Below are 13960 nucleotides of genomic sequence, written 5' to 3'. Positions count from 1 at the left end.
CATTCAAACAAAAAAGAAATATAAAAATCAGCATCTTACTGACTTGAAATGCAGAAAAATAAGCAACAGATGCAAACACGCAAGCGGAGAAAAACAGCATGAGGAAAATCTGAAGGGCAGACAAACGTGGGGGCCAAAGCTTTATATAATAAATCATTTATAAAAACACAGCGTACAAAACTCAGTGTCTGTATGGTTATGTGCGGCTTTGTTTTGCTCGAGTACAAGTGGGTGATTATTTGGCCCAAACACAGATTTGGTGCGGGTCAAGAACCATGGCACCTAACAGATGATGTAACAGTACAAGCAATAGCAAGAGATTTTATCGAAACAATTCACTTGGGAAAATCTGTATATAAATAATGAATCGTAAACGTTGCTTTCATAAAGTCATTTTATTCTTTCAGTGGTTAAAATCATAAATTTACTGGCCCAGAAAAATCGCCTGCCTAAGATTGTTTTCTGTGCAGCTTCATGTCTGACAACAAAGAAAAGACTGAAAAAACATCAAAAAACAAGTCTGTCATGGAATACAAATATAAACATACAATTGCAAATTATATCTGCATTGTACCATAAAACGTCAAAACACTTTTGATAAAGTCTATGCAATGCATGTAAAACAGTGGCACCTGAAGGAAAAACTGCTCACCTAAACCAAAGCAATAGCTCAGAATAACAACTTGTGTTATTGTAAATGAAAAGATTTTTGTTGTACCAGTTTTTACAAAGCTGGAAGCACACTTAAAACTGGATGATATCAAAAAAACTCGGTTGTTATAAAGTTATAAAGCACAGTGCAAGTCTGTTGGACAGCTGTAGCCCAATTTCATAACAATGCTGGAGTGTTTTAGGTCACGGTCCCGAGTCACATTAGCCCTTATTTAAGTACAAAACGTGTTCATACGCAATGACAACTGGGATGGATAAAAAGAAAGACCTCATGATAAAATCAAAGCTGCACCCTTATATGTAGACAAGTATTAAGATTTAAAGTCTTTGTTCAAATGCTGTTTAACTAGCGATGGAAATAAAAAAAAGTTCATTGATTAAGAATCTGGCTACACATCATTTCCTTAAAAATTTACACCACCTGAGCTGCCGTAAGTATAAAAGTATCAATATTCACAAGCAACTATACAATAATTTTTAAAATCAGTAGGCCCAAAAGTGCCTGGGCTCCATACGTCACCAATTAAAAAAGAAGAAATGGACCCAGTGTTAAAAAAATAAAAAACTGATCAAAATATATATCAATTTATTATATAAAGAGTCGGACATATGCTAAGACTTGTAGTGCAACTACCTACTCTGTGTGTAAAAGAATAAAAACCAATGGAAAGCACTGAATTATTGGAAATGTGAGAGTAAAAGTTGTGCATACTCCATTGTACATTATTGCTGTGCAGATCTTTATAAAAGAAGGCACCTGGTTGGGTCTTGTCCCTGACACAGGGCAAGATGGTTAAAGAGCGGCGGGGCTGGACAAAGGGCTCTGGTGGTTCCAGGAAAGCAAAAAGGTGGTCAAGCCCTGGGAGTAAACAGGGGCAGTGAGAAATGGCTCTGTACGTGGGCGTTGCAGGGAAAGACATTGGGTAAGAGACATCTCAGAGTTAAAGTAGTCACACAGATGTTGTCATATGGTCCACAGCATTATTGACCTCGTTTTTGTTGGAATCCAGGCCTTTGGCAGCAATCATATCCTTACGAATGGTTTCAGCCACCTTCTTCATGTTCTTTAGCTCACCGGGGTGCGGTGTGGCCCGCCGCAACAGTGTTCTCTGACAAACAGAAAAAGCAGACTTGTTCATTTAAGCTGATAGTCTTTGGTTTATGCCACAGTCTCACTAAACAACAACTATGTTTGAAATGGCATATTACTATACTATTTTTAGTATCTTTCTAGTATGTGATTTTTTTTGTATGCACTCCCTTACGAAAATTAACCATTGTTTTACTACAGTTAAAGGGGACATATCGTGAAAATCGGACTTTTCCATGTTTAAGTGCTATACTTGGGTCCCCAGTGCTTCTTCTAACCTAGAAAATGTGAAAAAGAACAACACTGTAATTTGGATCGCTTGTGATGTCAGAAGGAGATAATACCGCCCCTAAATATGCACTATTCAACCACGACAACATTTAAAGTGGATTAAAACCTTTCATAAAAGTTGTCTTAAAACCAAGACCCAGTACCCGTTCTATGATAAACTTTTTTGATTCACTTCAAATAGTGTATATATTAGGACTGTCAATCGAGTTAACTTGTGATTAATCGCAACTTAATCACTTATTTTTAGCTGTTCTATATTTACCTTAATTTAACACTTTTATTCAAGCTTTGAATACTCTAAACAGCATGGGTGTGGAAAAATATAGATGCTTTATGCAAATGTACGTTTCTCTCTTAATTACTCTTTTAACATCAAGCAAGTCCTGCACTTTATTTTCTAATTTCTGCATGTTTTAAAACTGAAACCAAAATCTCAGACCCACAAGTGGATGGATATGCATCCTTTGTATTAGTTAAGCATTAAGGACGGTACACCTCTCAGAAAACGTATAAAAGATAAAGATCATTTTAGATTATTTACTTTCTAAGGTGCCATCCCAATTTATCCAACTTATGCCAAGGGTCAAACCAAAATTGCATGTTGCATTGATTGCACGTAGGGATGGGCGATATGGCCTAAAATCCATAATGCGATATACATTGCAGCCACTTGCGGTAGCGATATGTATTGCGGTGTATAGATTTTAATAGACTAATTTCAGAACAGGTTATATAGACCCTTAGGAAAGTCAAACTGCTAAATGTATTTTTTTTACACAAGTAAACCGTCACCATTACTCAAATATTTTTTTTAACTCCTCAAAAAGAATAGAGTACATGTCGAGTATTCCTTAAAATAGCTGAGATCTATTTAGTGAAACAAACTAGAAAATGACAACAGTATCAGAAGCATACAAATCAGCACTACGCTGCCTCTCTCTCTCTCTCTCTCTCTCGCGCGCGCACGCGCACACACCTCCTGAGTAAAGGCAAGAATTCGCATCCTAGTGAATTTTGAAAGTTAGACGACTGAGCTGCAGAGCGGCCTGGCATTAGATTTATAAAAACACGTTTGAGAAGAAAGGCCCAGTAACTCAAAAAAAATTTGCATGTTTCACAATTAATCTAAGACCATAATGCCAATGTCGCGCGTGGAGCAGCAGTTAACTTATGTGCGATCTACCGGCATTGCCTTTGCGATTGACTGGTTGACTGGACACCCCTGCTCTACAGTGTATATTTTCCTGCTGCTTGTCGGACAGCTTAAATCCAAACCAAGTCCAAATGATGTTGCACCAGTCTTTTTCACGAGCTCCTCTGTTTCGCTGCCGCTTTCAGCCATGTTTATTCAAAATGACGAATATGATGATGCGTTGCAGCTGGCTGCAGTTCATGGCTCTAAATTTTGCGGATAGATTGCGTCATCAACATGCATTATCGCGATATAATTAAAATCTCTATCGTATGCTAATTTTGTATCATTTATATTGCATATCGTTTATATTGCCCATCCCTAATTGCACGTTAATAATATTAGTGTTGTTAAAACTAATGTGTGTTAATGCATTATTAATGCATACATTTTGACAGCCCTAGTATTTTTGTTCCTACCAGGCTAAAAAAAGCAGAGAGGTTTTTCTCCTAGGCATGGCCGTAGCCAGGGTTTGAAAATTACCGGAGGTCCAGGGTGGGGTGTTAAGAGTTAACAAATGCTATCCCAGGTGAAAAAAGTGCACTTAAATATAATACACTTTTTAAGTACACTTAGTAAATGTACTATTTTCGTGCACTCACTGTGGGGCTTATATATCACATTTGTTTTTGGTACTTCTTAAAATTAAGTTAAGAACATCTAAGTGTTATTTTGAGACATCATTTATTTTTGTAATCATTTTAATAAGCAATATTACAGGGTTCCTGCAGGTATTCTTACTTTTTCAAGTCAAATTTGAAGTACTTTTTCAAGACCTTTTTAAGACCATTATGAAGTGAAATTTAAGACCAAAGCGGCACAATGATCTCAGAAATTCTCAAAACATTATAGTTTTATTATATCTTTTGTTTATTGTTTTTTTTTTGTTTTTTGACAAATAAAATCCACTAATATGGGAAGATCAGTATGGTCAGCTGCTGATATGTGCCTTGTTAACATGTTTTACACTGCATACACACTCTGTTTTGGGGGATGGACTTGGACTGCTGGATTACTTATTATTTTTTCATGCAACAATGTTTATTTTTGTAATCATTTTAATAAGCAATATTATATAACAAAAACATTACAAGATTTTAAACAAGAACTTGTTTAGTGCTCTTATTGTTTTCAGCATGACTTCGTTAAAGGTTAACTTCTAAATGCTTATGTTTTGTTGAGATTAGCTTTACAGTTTTACGCTACGTGTTTTAACATATTTGGCATATTTTATTTAAACCCAATTCTTTTACATCTTTGTACCAGAGTTATTTTATGTTTTTCGATAGTGTTGTTGATACCGTTGATACTCTTACAGACACAATTATGATGATTACTGCTTTTATCTTACTGAATGTAGTATCAGCAATAACCTGCTCGCACTGAATGATGCGTCTTATTTGATAACTTTCAGTTTCCATGTTGCCAGATATTAGTACGAAAAACAAGCAAAAATAATTGGCCTTAAAAAACTAAGTTCGTCCAAACCTTGTATTTCAGAAATAAATCAGAGAAATCGCTAATACTAACCTACACCTAACAATCACTTTATATATAATGTCAAAGTGTCACATTAATTGCTAAAAAACTACGTCTAAAGAGGATTTTTAACAATCAAATCTGGCAACACTGCAAATTCTGTACCTGCGCTGTCGCAGCTTAAGCCAATCTTCGTCATTTTACACTAAACTATACAGTAAACTGTCCAAACTTAATTATATATGCAGATTCGTTTTGAAAAACTATATAGTCATTCAGAGAACTTCAAATTTTATTTTTTATACGAGTGACCTCATAGCTGGCTACGGCCATGCTCCTAGGGGGTTTCCAACCCCCGGGGAGTCAGTCGACATTGGCCTAACTAAGCACCCTCTTATTAATGAATTATTAATACGCTTGCTTGTAAAGTTTATTCATAGCCACTGTATTTTGCTACTTAGATTGTCTGTTGATTTTTCTGTGTTTGTCCTTGCTTCTATTAATGTAAAGCTGCTTTGAAACAATTACCAATTGTGAAAAGCGCTAGATAAATTAAAATTGAATTGAAAAATATATGTAAATTAATGAGTTAATCATGTGATTCATCGAATTTAAATATTTTAATAGATTGACAGCCCTAATATATACGCGAAGTGGTTGGTCTTGTATCATACTGAAGGGGCTTATTTCGCAATAACCACCTGCTGCCTATACATTATCTGGTTTATTACATGGCTAATTACTTCATAAATAAGGTAAGGAGCATTAAATATTGATTTGAAATATTTTATTTGCCAATTTTTAACTAAATCACATTTACTTTAAGTTTTAAGATAAGACGTTGAACACACTACTTGGTTTAATCATTTGTAAATATCTTGTCATATATGTTATTAAAAGACAAATATATTTTATTTTGTGGAATATTAAACTCTACCTGTCAAAATGATTTGCAGCATACCATGCGTTATTAGTTTTGAGCAGTATTTATCTGAAAAGAACGAACCTTGGAATGTCGCGACTGGCCAATCAGAATCTAGCATTTTAAAGAGCCTTGTAAAAAATTTTGTTGTTATATATCGTCTAGGTTGCTTCTCAAAACAAGGTTTTGTACAAGTTGTAGCAAAAAATAAGTCGTGTTCAACAGTGGTAAATCAAGAAACTGGTGAAATTGGTAACTTGTCAGATTTACCAACCTTAACAAACCAACTGTTTGCTGATTTTAGCTTAATTATTTTATAGATGAATGATGTACAACATTACACTGGACGCTGTTCAAAAGTTATATGAATATATTACAAAATGTTTTGCAGCTGTATTAAAGACAAACAGTTGCCCAACACCTTATTCTTTCAAGTGATATCAGCTATTTGCCTGTACTGCTATATATTTCCTTTAAAGCTGCTTTGCTACAATGCAATATCGTGAAAAGCTATATAAATACATAAAGTAAATTAAAATGCCTTCCTCACCTCATCATCTTCATCATCATCATCATCATCCTCAACAAATCGGATGGTGCTCATTCTGTTTGCAGCTTTCTCATCCCACGTGTCATCCAACACACCACTCTCCAGCAGACTCTCCACAGCACCACAGCGAGCCAGGTTATCTGAAACACAACACAAAACTTTAATAATATATCTGCTTGCATCAGATGTGTTGCCTGAAATAGAAATAGAAAGAACACTGCAAAAATCGGGCTACATTTCTGACAGAATGGAAAAGAAACACAGATAGTAGCTGTTTCTTAGGGGCTTTTTACACCTGGTCACTTCATGCGTTTTCTCTGATCGGATAGCTATCTAATCGTAAAAAGACCAGGTGTAAATATATATATGAATGAAATTTAAGTTCAAAGTCAATTTCACTGTGATAATACCGAGGTACAACCTTCCGATCTCTCAGATGAGGCCAATACTGACGTGACTTAAACTGAAATTTATCAACTGGCCACTAGAGGCGCCATAAGGGAGTCAATTCCCATAGACCACTATGTTAAAATGCCCAACTTTACAGCAGGAAATGTTGTTTACAGCCTGGTAAACGTGCTTTTGTTCTATATAGCTAATTTTGCCCTTCTGTGAGGGGGGTGAATTTTAAAAATAGCTTTACACAATTTTTTTGTAACTCATCCGTTTAAATTATATTAAGCCTTAAAGTTCTGCATTGGAAAAGAGAGAGGACATATTTTTTCTAATTCGTCACCCACATGCTTTTTAAGAAAATGGCATCTCACTATAAAAAGTATGTGATTCTGAAACAAATTATTCATTTTTTGTGAATGAATGTTTGTTATCAGAATGAACTCTTGTTTTTAGTATTACACATCAAAATGTTTTAATTAAGATAAAATGATCAAGTAAATTCTATCTTTATTGCAGATAAGATTAAGCAACAAAATCAGACAGCCATGTAGTTTATTTGTGATATTCATCATATATTCAAATAAAATACAGGACACATCCCTTATATAGTGCTGTGATTCAGAAGAATCATCATTGCTGCTACACAATGATGAAAACATATTCAAGATTTTCTGTGTTTTTTTGTTCAGTAAAGCACGCTGAGGTGTCTATAATCCGAGTACAAAAGGGCTCTAGGATGATTTTAAATCCAGTCTTACTCACAGGCTTACTGTGAAACAATCCCTCCCTGCCCCCATCAACAGAGATCTGACCTCCACATGTCCTTCTCACCTATTAGGTGCAGTGATGTGTGGTGGGCTGCTGCGGTAATTGATGTTTTATTTTTCTGTCTGACTTTTGGAGTTGACCGAGTGCTTACTAAAACGTATTTAAGACTTTATATTCATATCATATACGCGCATATGCATACCTGTAAACCCCATATTTTACCATCCTGCCATCACCCCGTTTAAGTAAGTATTTCTCCCGTATTTATAATCTTTCTACAAAAAATCCCACTGGCTGTATTTGATGTTTGCTACATTCACCTCCGGTAAAGTGCGCCAGGATATCTGTAACATATTACTCAAACAATACCCGCCAATAAAACAAGAAGAAGAATAAAAGCATCCAAAGGGATGGTGGAGGATGACGAGCCGCACGCAAAACTACAACCGCCACGCACAATCAGCGCGCATATCCGCCCACTCCCAGTATACACAAACTCGCACATGGGTGTGCATTTTTTTACATTGCATTTTGGGAAAAAATGCTGTTTATGCTTTCCATTTTTTATCACAAAACATTTTTATGATCTGCTTAATGTTATTTCTCTCTGTCGCAGAATAGCTCATGTACGAAATGGTGCTTTCTATAACATTCATCATATGGTAACCAGAGGTTACGACCCTTAAAAATTAAATCTTTCATAATAAGATATGGATGTGAGGGAAAAAATGTGTGTCATAACAGCTGAGGCCAAGTCAGGCTAAGAGGAGATAAGCCTCTTTAGCCATCCAATCCCCTAAGAGTATGTAAAAATGCAGCACATGACTATGGAAGGAGAGCAGTGAAAGCTCAGAGATATTGAGTCCCAACTCTACACGTGCCACGCTTCAGTACATACACATTCCCTTTTTGAACGTATTGAACAGCATTGCTTTAGCAAGCCCAAGATAAACCCTGCAGGACAGGACAGGACAGGGCTTAAAGCAGAGCAGGACTATCAGAATATCACACCCAAAAGATTGGATGATGGGCAGAACCTCCTTGCAAATTAACACCTGAACCTCTACTGTTGTTATCGTCAAGTGTAAATGATCAAATATCTAAAAAAAAATTGGTTTGACAATAAAACCTTCTCTATAGACCCTTTTACTGTTTGTACACAATGATGACGTGGCAGCGTATGTGCGCGCATATTGACAACTGAAGTATGGTAAGAATCAACACAGACAGAGAAAGTTATTTTAAAAAGTTGACATGTCAACTTTTTCAACACAGCTACCAAATCCGTGTACTATAGTGGAGTGGATGGAAGACGTTAGCAGATGGCCAAATATAAAGTGTCCAGATACATTTGAAGAGTTTGGTTCCAAAGCGCAATAAATCCATTTTGACAAATTTCGGTAAAAACGTGTTTTCTATACCAAGAAAGTGACAAGATGAAAACCACTACTTTCTGTTACAAACTTTCACATAGCATCTTTAGGTTATAAAAACATAAAAAATTCAAATCCATAACTTGATTTTCAAAGATTTATTATAAAAACGAATTCTTTTTTCCACAAAATGCAATAAATCCATGACAGTTTTTTATTTCAACATGCTATAAATCTATTCAATCAATGTATAAATGTGCATTCATCTTTACCATTTTATATTTATTTAGTTGACTAGTGGTATACAATGATTAAAAAATAAGCATTAATGGCATTAACCAAAACACACACTTTGTTATATTAAGAACACTGTCATTGCTGCGGTTATACTTGACGTCGTCTCTTTACATTTTTCACAGCGATCAGCTATAAAATGTTTTGGTCCTGCTCGATTTTTGTTGACTTTGAGTAAAATAATGTAAAGTTTTTCATAAGATCCTCTGGGGTCAATGTTTTAGCATGAGAAGCTTGATGCTGTCTGGAGAAATTATTAGATGTTGATGGCTTACGTTTCTTTCCCGTCACAGAACACCATCATAGGTTTATCAATGCAATTAAAGTATAATTTTATTTTGTTTGTTGATCACGAAGTACAAAGTAGATGAGGAAAACTAGGACTCCATGTACTCAGCGCGCCGCCATTGTTTGTTTACATTGCATGACTGGTGGGCTGTAATTTCAGGAATGGATTTATTGCGTTCTGTAAAAAAGGAGGAGTGGCGTTTATCGCATTTTGGGAAAAAGGGGAGAAAAGATGAGAAAATAACACGGCGGATATTGGATTTTGCGTACAATTAAGAATTTACTTTTAACTACTGACCTGATATAATACTGATTTTGGCAGTAACTAATTTTTTTCAAAAATGGCGTTTATCGCGTTTTGGACCAAACTCTTCATATATACATATATAAGTATATTATACTAGTGCAAAAACCAGACATTTTGATGCTGAGAAACCATTTTATTAAACTTTGAGTTGCTAACACGTTAAAACCAATGGGGAATAACACCACTTCTGTTGCCAAAATGCGTGCGCAGGCTATTTGATCACGTGAGCTGTAAAATGGTCTATAGGGCTACTGTATACACTAGCATTTTGTTTAGTTTTCTCAGAATTACCAAAAATAGTTTTAAATGGCCCTTTTAATATTAATAAAACAGTATATGACTAAATACAGAAGTACAATAAAACTACCTTTGTTTTCAGATTCACAAGGTTGCTGAGGCAACAGTACACAGGTGAGCACCTTTTCACCAGACTCAGGGTCCACATCTGTTTGAAAGGTGAGCAGAGGTTGAGACTGATTCTCGGATAGCCAGAGGGCTTTGAGACGAAGAGTAGTCAGGGTCATGGGCAGATACATAAGCCTATGGAGGACAGACAGAATATCATTATTACTACCAGAGACATTTCTGTTATAACACTTAACACATTCAATTCTATACAACTACATCTGTAAACCACCTACAGCTGCAATTCATAATTTTCTGCTTAAAATAAAAAACAATTTATTAAGCAAGTACATACAAAATTCTGTTTCTTTATCTTACCCTAATTCACAACAGTAAGCTTATAATAATGCTATTTATTTGAGCTGTCATGTAGGATTCTGCAAGTAATCTCAGTTTGACTTCAACCCATGTAAAAAAAAATAAGTAACTTCTTATATTACAAATGGAGATGGTGACAGAAGGGGCAAACATTATGGCACGCATATTTCAATAGTTTCATACATACAGTATGTATGAATGTGCATTTAAAAAATGGAACTAGTTACTAATAAAGCAATAAACCCCAAGAAGCACTGGTAACCCAACGCTTCGAGGGGTTTATTGCGTTTATAAAACGGTTACTTCATATGCATAACGTTAGTGGGATTTTATAACATAAAACACAAATAAGTTGTAATTATATTAGTACAAATATTACTCTTCCACCAAACAAAGTAGTTCCTCAGAATCAAGTGTGACTGCAACAGAGCGCAGTTCCCAACCAACACAGACGCAGCAAAGACACAATGAAAATATGATTTAAGACTGTGGTGTTTATATTATAAACCAACATTCATCTAATTTATATATTAACATTTATATCGTGCAACTGTTGAGCAAGCAGAACTCTTTCCCCGTCAGCGTTTTTTATTTATTTTTTTAAGTTGCCACCCAGTTTTAGTTTAATGCCTTGCAGAAAAATTATCTTCTTTAAATAAACATAAAATATCAAATGAAAGAACAGACCATCCGCTTTCAAACAAAAACAAACAAAAAAAGTTTCATCCTCATTCTACCTTCATTTGTTCTCTTATCACCTCTCAAATTTTATAGCTAAAAGCAGAGATAATTCCATTTTTGTGAAGAACTTTTGTAAGAGATCAGATTCAGAGCCTGATGAAAACACGCTGTTTTCAGTGTTGAGTGAATGCGTCAGTGTTTAAGTTGGGTAAGATCGCCACCCAGTGGATAATAGCGGACGTATGAACTTGAGTTATAAACCCCTCAGACAACGTTTTCTCTTTATCGGCGAGATGACTCAACAATATTTATTGACATTTATCTGTATATCACCATTAATTGTGCAATTGTAGACAAATTAAAAATATGATTAAAGAGTGTGGTGTTTATTTTCATAAATCAGTACGCAGCAACAGTGGCGCAGTGATACTTATGTAATGTGGTCTAAACCGTGAGGTTACCGGTGTATTTTATCACGGCTTAGAACCCGTTTCAACCAATCAGAATGAAGAACCAGAACTGCCCGTTTTATAGTCAGTGTTTTATGAAGTCACCACACAACACTTTCTCGTATCCTTGTGTGTAGGGATGCACCGAATGTTTGGCAACAGAAATTACACGGCTGTGATTAGGCCACAGGCCGAGTAGAGGAGACAATCACAGCAGTGATGATATAGCTATCACACAACTAATAGAGAGATATTGCTTTTATACAACAGTTCAACCACACATGTTTGAAAAAAGAAAACTAGAAAACAACCACAGAATGATTTTAAAACCCTCTTTTGTGAGGAACTACTTTCTTCTGCCATGGATTTGAAGGTCAGAATGACAGGTAACCCTTTCAGCTGTTTGCTTTGAATGTCATAATAACTCAATAGATAGAATAGCCGTTTTTTAATATTACTGTTTCATGGTCACAAAGTGTAGTTTTAAGATTAGTTCAGGCAGAAATGTATATGTATAATACTTAAATCTGCAGTCTATTTGAACATCTGCTTTGAAGATTTGGACACGAGATTCAGATGCACCAGCGGGCACCAGCGTTCGCTTAGCACGCTGACCACCACCTGATTTCAGACACGGATACTAATTTCCTGCTGGCTCTGATGTATCTGCGTTTGATGTCAAAATTTTGATTTCATTTGTTTTGGGTTGATCAAACCAGCATGAATCTATAACTAAATGAATCAACAACTTGTCACTTTTATTCATATTTAGTCTTTTTTAAAATTTTTTGGGCGTAGGTAAAAAGTTAATAAAACTTTATTAATATACTATTGATTTTCCATTTAATCTTAACACTGTACAATCACTCACTTTATTACTGGACTTTGTTCTTGTCAGTACTAAATAAAACTGAATAATTAAGTGTCTTATATTGTTACCATGATTTTATAAGTCAAAGAGATGTTTTTGTGTGCTGCTTATAAATATCAGTGGTGACAACGTGTTTTAATAGTCAAAAAAGACTTAATATAAATTAAAAACAATTATAGATTCATGAGACCAAAATACTGCTGATTAGATTAACTGAAAACAAATCAAAATCTCATTTTTGAGCATCAAACACAGATACATCAGAGCTGAATCTCACGTCCAAACCTTTCTAAGCAAATGTTCAAATCTTTACTAATCACCTTACATATATATTCTCGTCTGAACTTATTTTAAAACTACACGTTGTGACCAAGAAACAATAATATTGAGAAAAGGCTATTCTATCTACTGGGTTATTATGACATTCAAAACAAACAGCTGAAATCATTCTGGCCTTCATATCCGTGGCGGAAAAAAGTTGTTCCCCCAAAAAAAGGGTTTTAAAATCACTCTGTTGTTGTTTTCTAGTTTTCTTTTGTCAAACTTGTGCTGTCAAACTGTTGTATAAAAGCAATATCTCTCTACATCAGAGGGTGCTTCTCAATATGCATCCTCGTCTCCTCGCTCCTACATCCTACAACCCGGAAACTGATCGAGCTCCGACATCATGTAGGACATGTCAATTCTTTAATTGCACCGTGAGGAGGTGAGGAACGAGGAGTTAGGAGGCTTTCTGAGGAGTCATGAGCGAGGATACACAAGTGTATCCTGTGCAGAAGTGTTTTATCAACTAAACCTGACGCACGAATCAATCTCCTCCCCCTTTCACATCTTCACGTCATTAAACTCTTGCTATTAATCATTAAATTATTGTAAATGTAGACTAATTTCAGACTGTATATTTAATACTTATGTATAAACCACAGATCATTGGTATAGACACACATATTAATTTACAGCACTTTTAAGAATGTCTTTATTTTAAGGTAGTAAGGATATGAACTATAACTCAAGTATGTATTTAACTTTATTTTATTCAATATTTCGGGGTTTTAATGCACTTGATTATTTGATAACAGATAATAAACGTTCTAAAAAGAGTAAGGAAAGAGGATATCATTTCACTTAATGTGATGATATAGAGCTGTATCACACTCCTACTCCAGCGATACTGCTTAAGATGCATTAAACCTGAAACACTCCTTTAACTTCAAATTGAATGTAACATAACTAAATCTCATATAAGTGTTTAATGGATGGTGTGCTACATGCCGAGTTGACTTTGCTCTGACAAACCTGTTTCCAGAAACATCAAGAACGTGCAGCTCTGCGGCCTTCGAGAGCTCAGGAGGGATGCGTGTTAGACGGTTCTCTCGTACACAGAAAACATTCAGACTGCAGCAGCCACCAATCTGATGAGAAAAAAAGTGGAAAATGTGAGCATCTGAAATGATCAGTCCACAGCACATGTCAACACTCCAGTCCACTTAAACCTTTAATCTGGAAAATTAAAATGATTAGTTTCTTAAAGGGTCATTGATCAGTCTGTAAATCTACAGCGAAATGAAGGCCAAACAGCATTCAACAGAACTTATGGCACCTTTTAATGCATAG

At 35.4% G+C, this 13960-nt stretch overlaps 1 protein-coding gene across 1 annotated transcript in view; it reads right to left on the bottom strand.

The window, feature by feature from the left end:
* Window positions 1-376: 376 nt before the first annotated feature.
* lrrc1 (leucine rich repeat containing 1) overlaps window positions 377-13960 on the bottom strand; it is a 50756-nt gene continuing 37172 nt past the window's right edge. Inside the window, exons 11-14 of the mRNA XM_055169895.2 lie at window positions 13643-13758; window positions 9990-10162; window positions 6197-6336; window positions 377-1781 (exon numbers count right to left, since the gene is read on the bottom strand). Coding sequence (XP_055025870.1) covers window positions 1623-1781; window positions 6197-6336; window positions 9990-10162; window positions 13643-13758 — 588 coding nt within the window. The 3' untranslated portion in view covers window positions 377-1622. The remainder of the gene's footprint in view (window positions 1782-6196; window positions 6337-9989; window positions 10163-13642; window positions 13759-13960) is intronic.

Source organism: Misgurnus anguillicaudatus, chromosome 11, assembly GCF_027580225.2.
Source record: "Misgurnus anguillicaudatus chromosome 11, ASM2758022v2, whole genome shotgun sequence".
In the NCBI taxonomy this organism is placed as follows: domain Eukaryota; kingdom Metazoa; phylum Chordata; class Actinopteri; order Cypriniformes; family Cobitidae; genus Misgurnus; species Misgurnus anguillicaudatus.
Note: the sequence above shows the minus strand (reverse complement) of the source record. Positions and strands in the feature narration are given on the sequence as shown.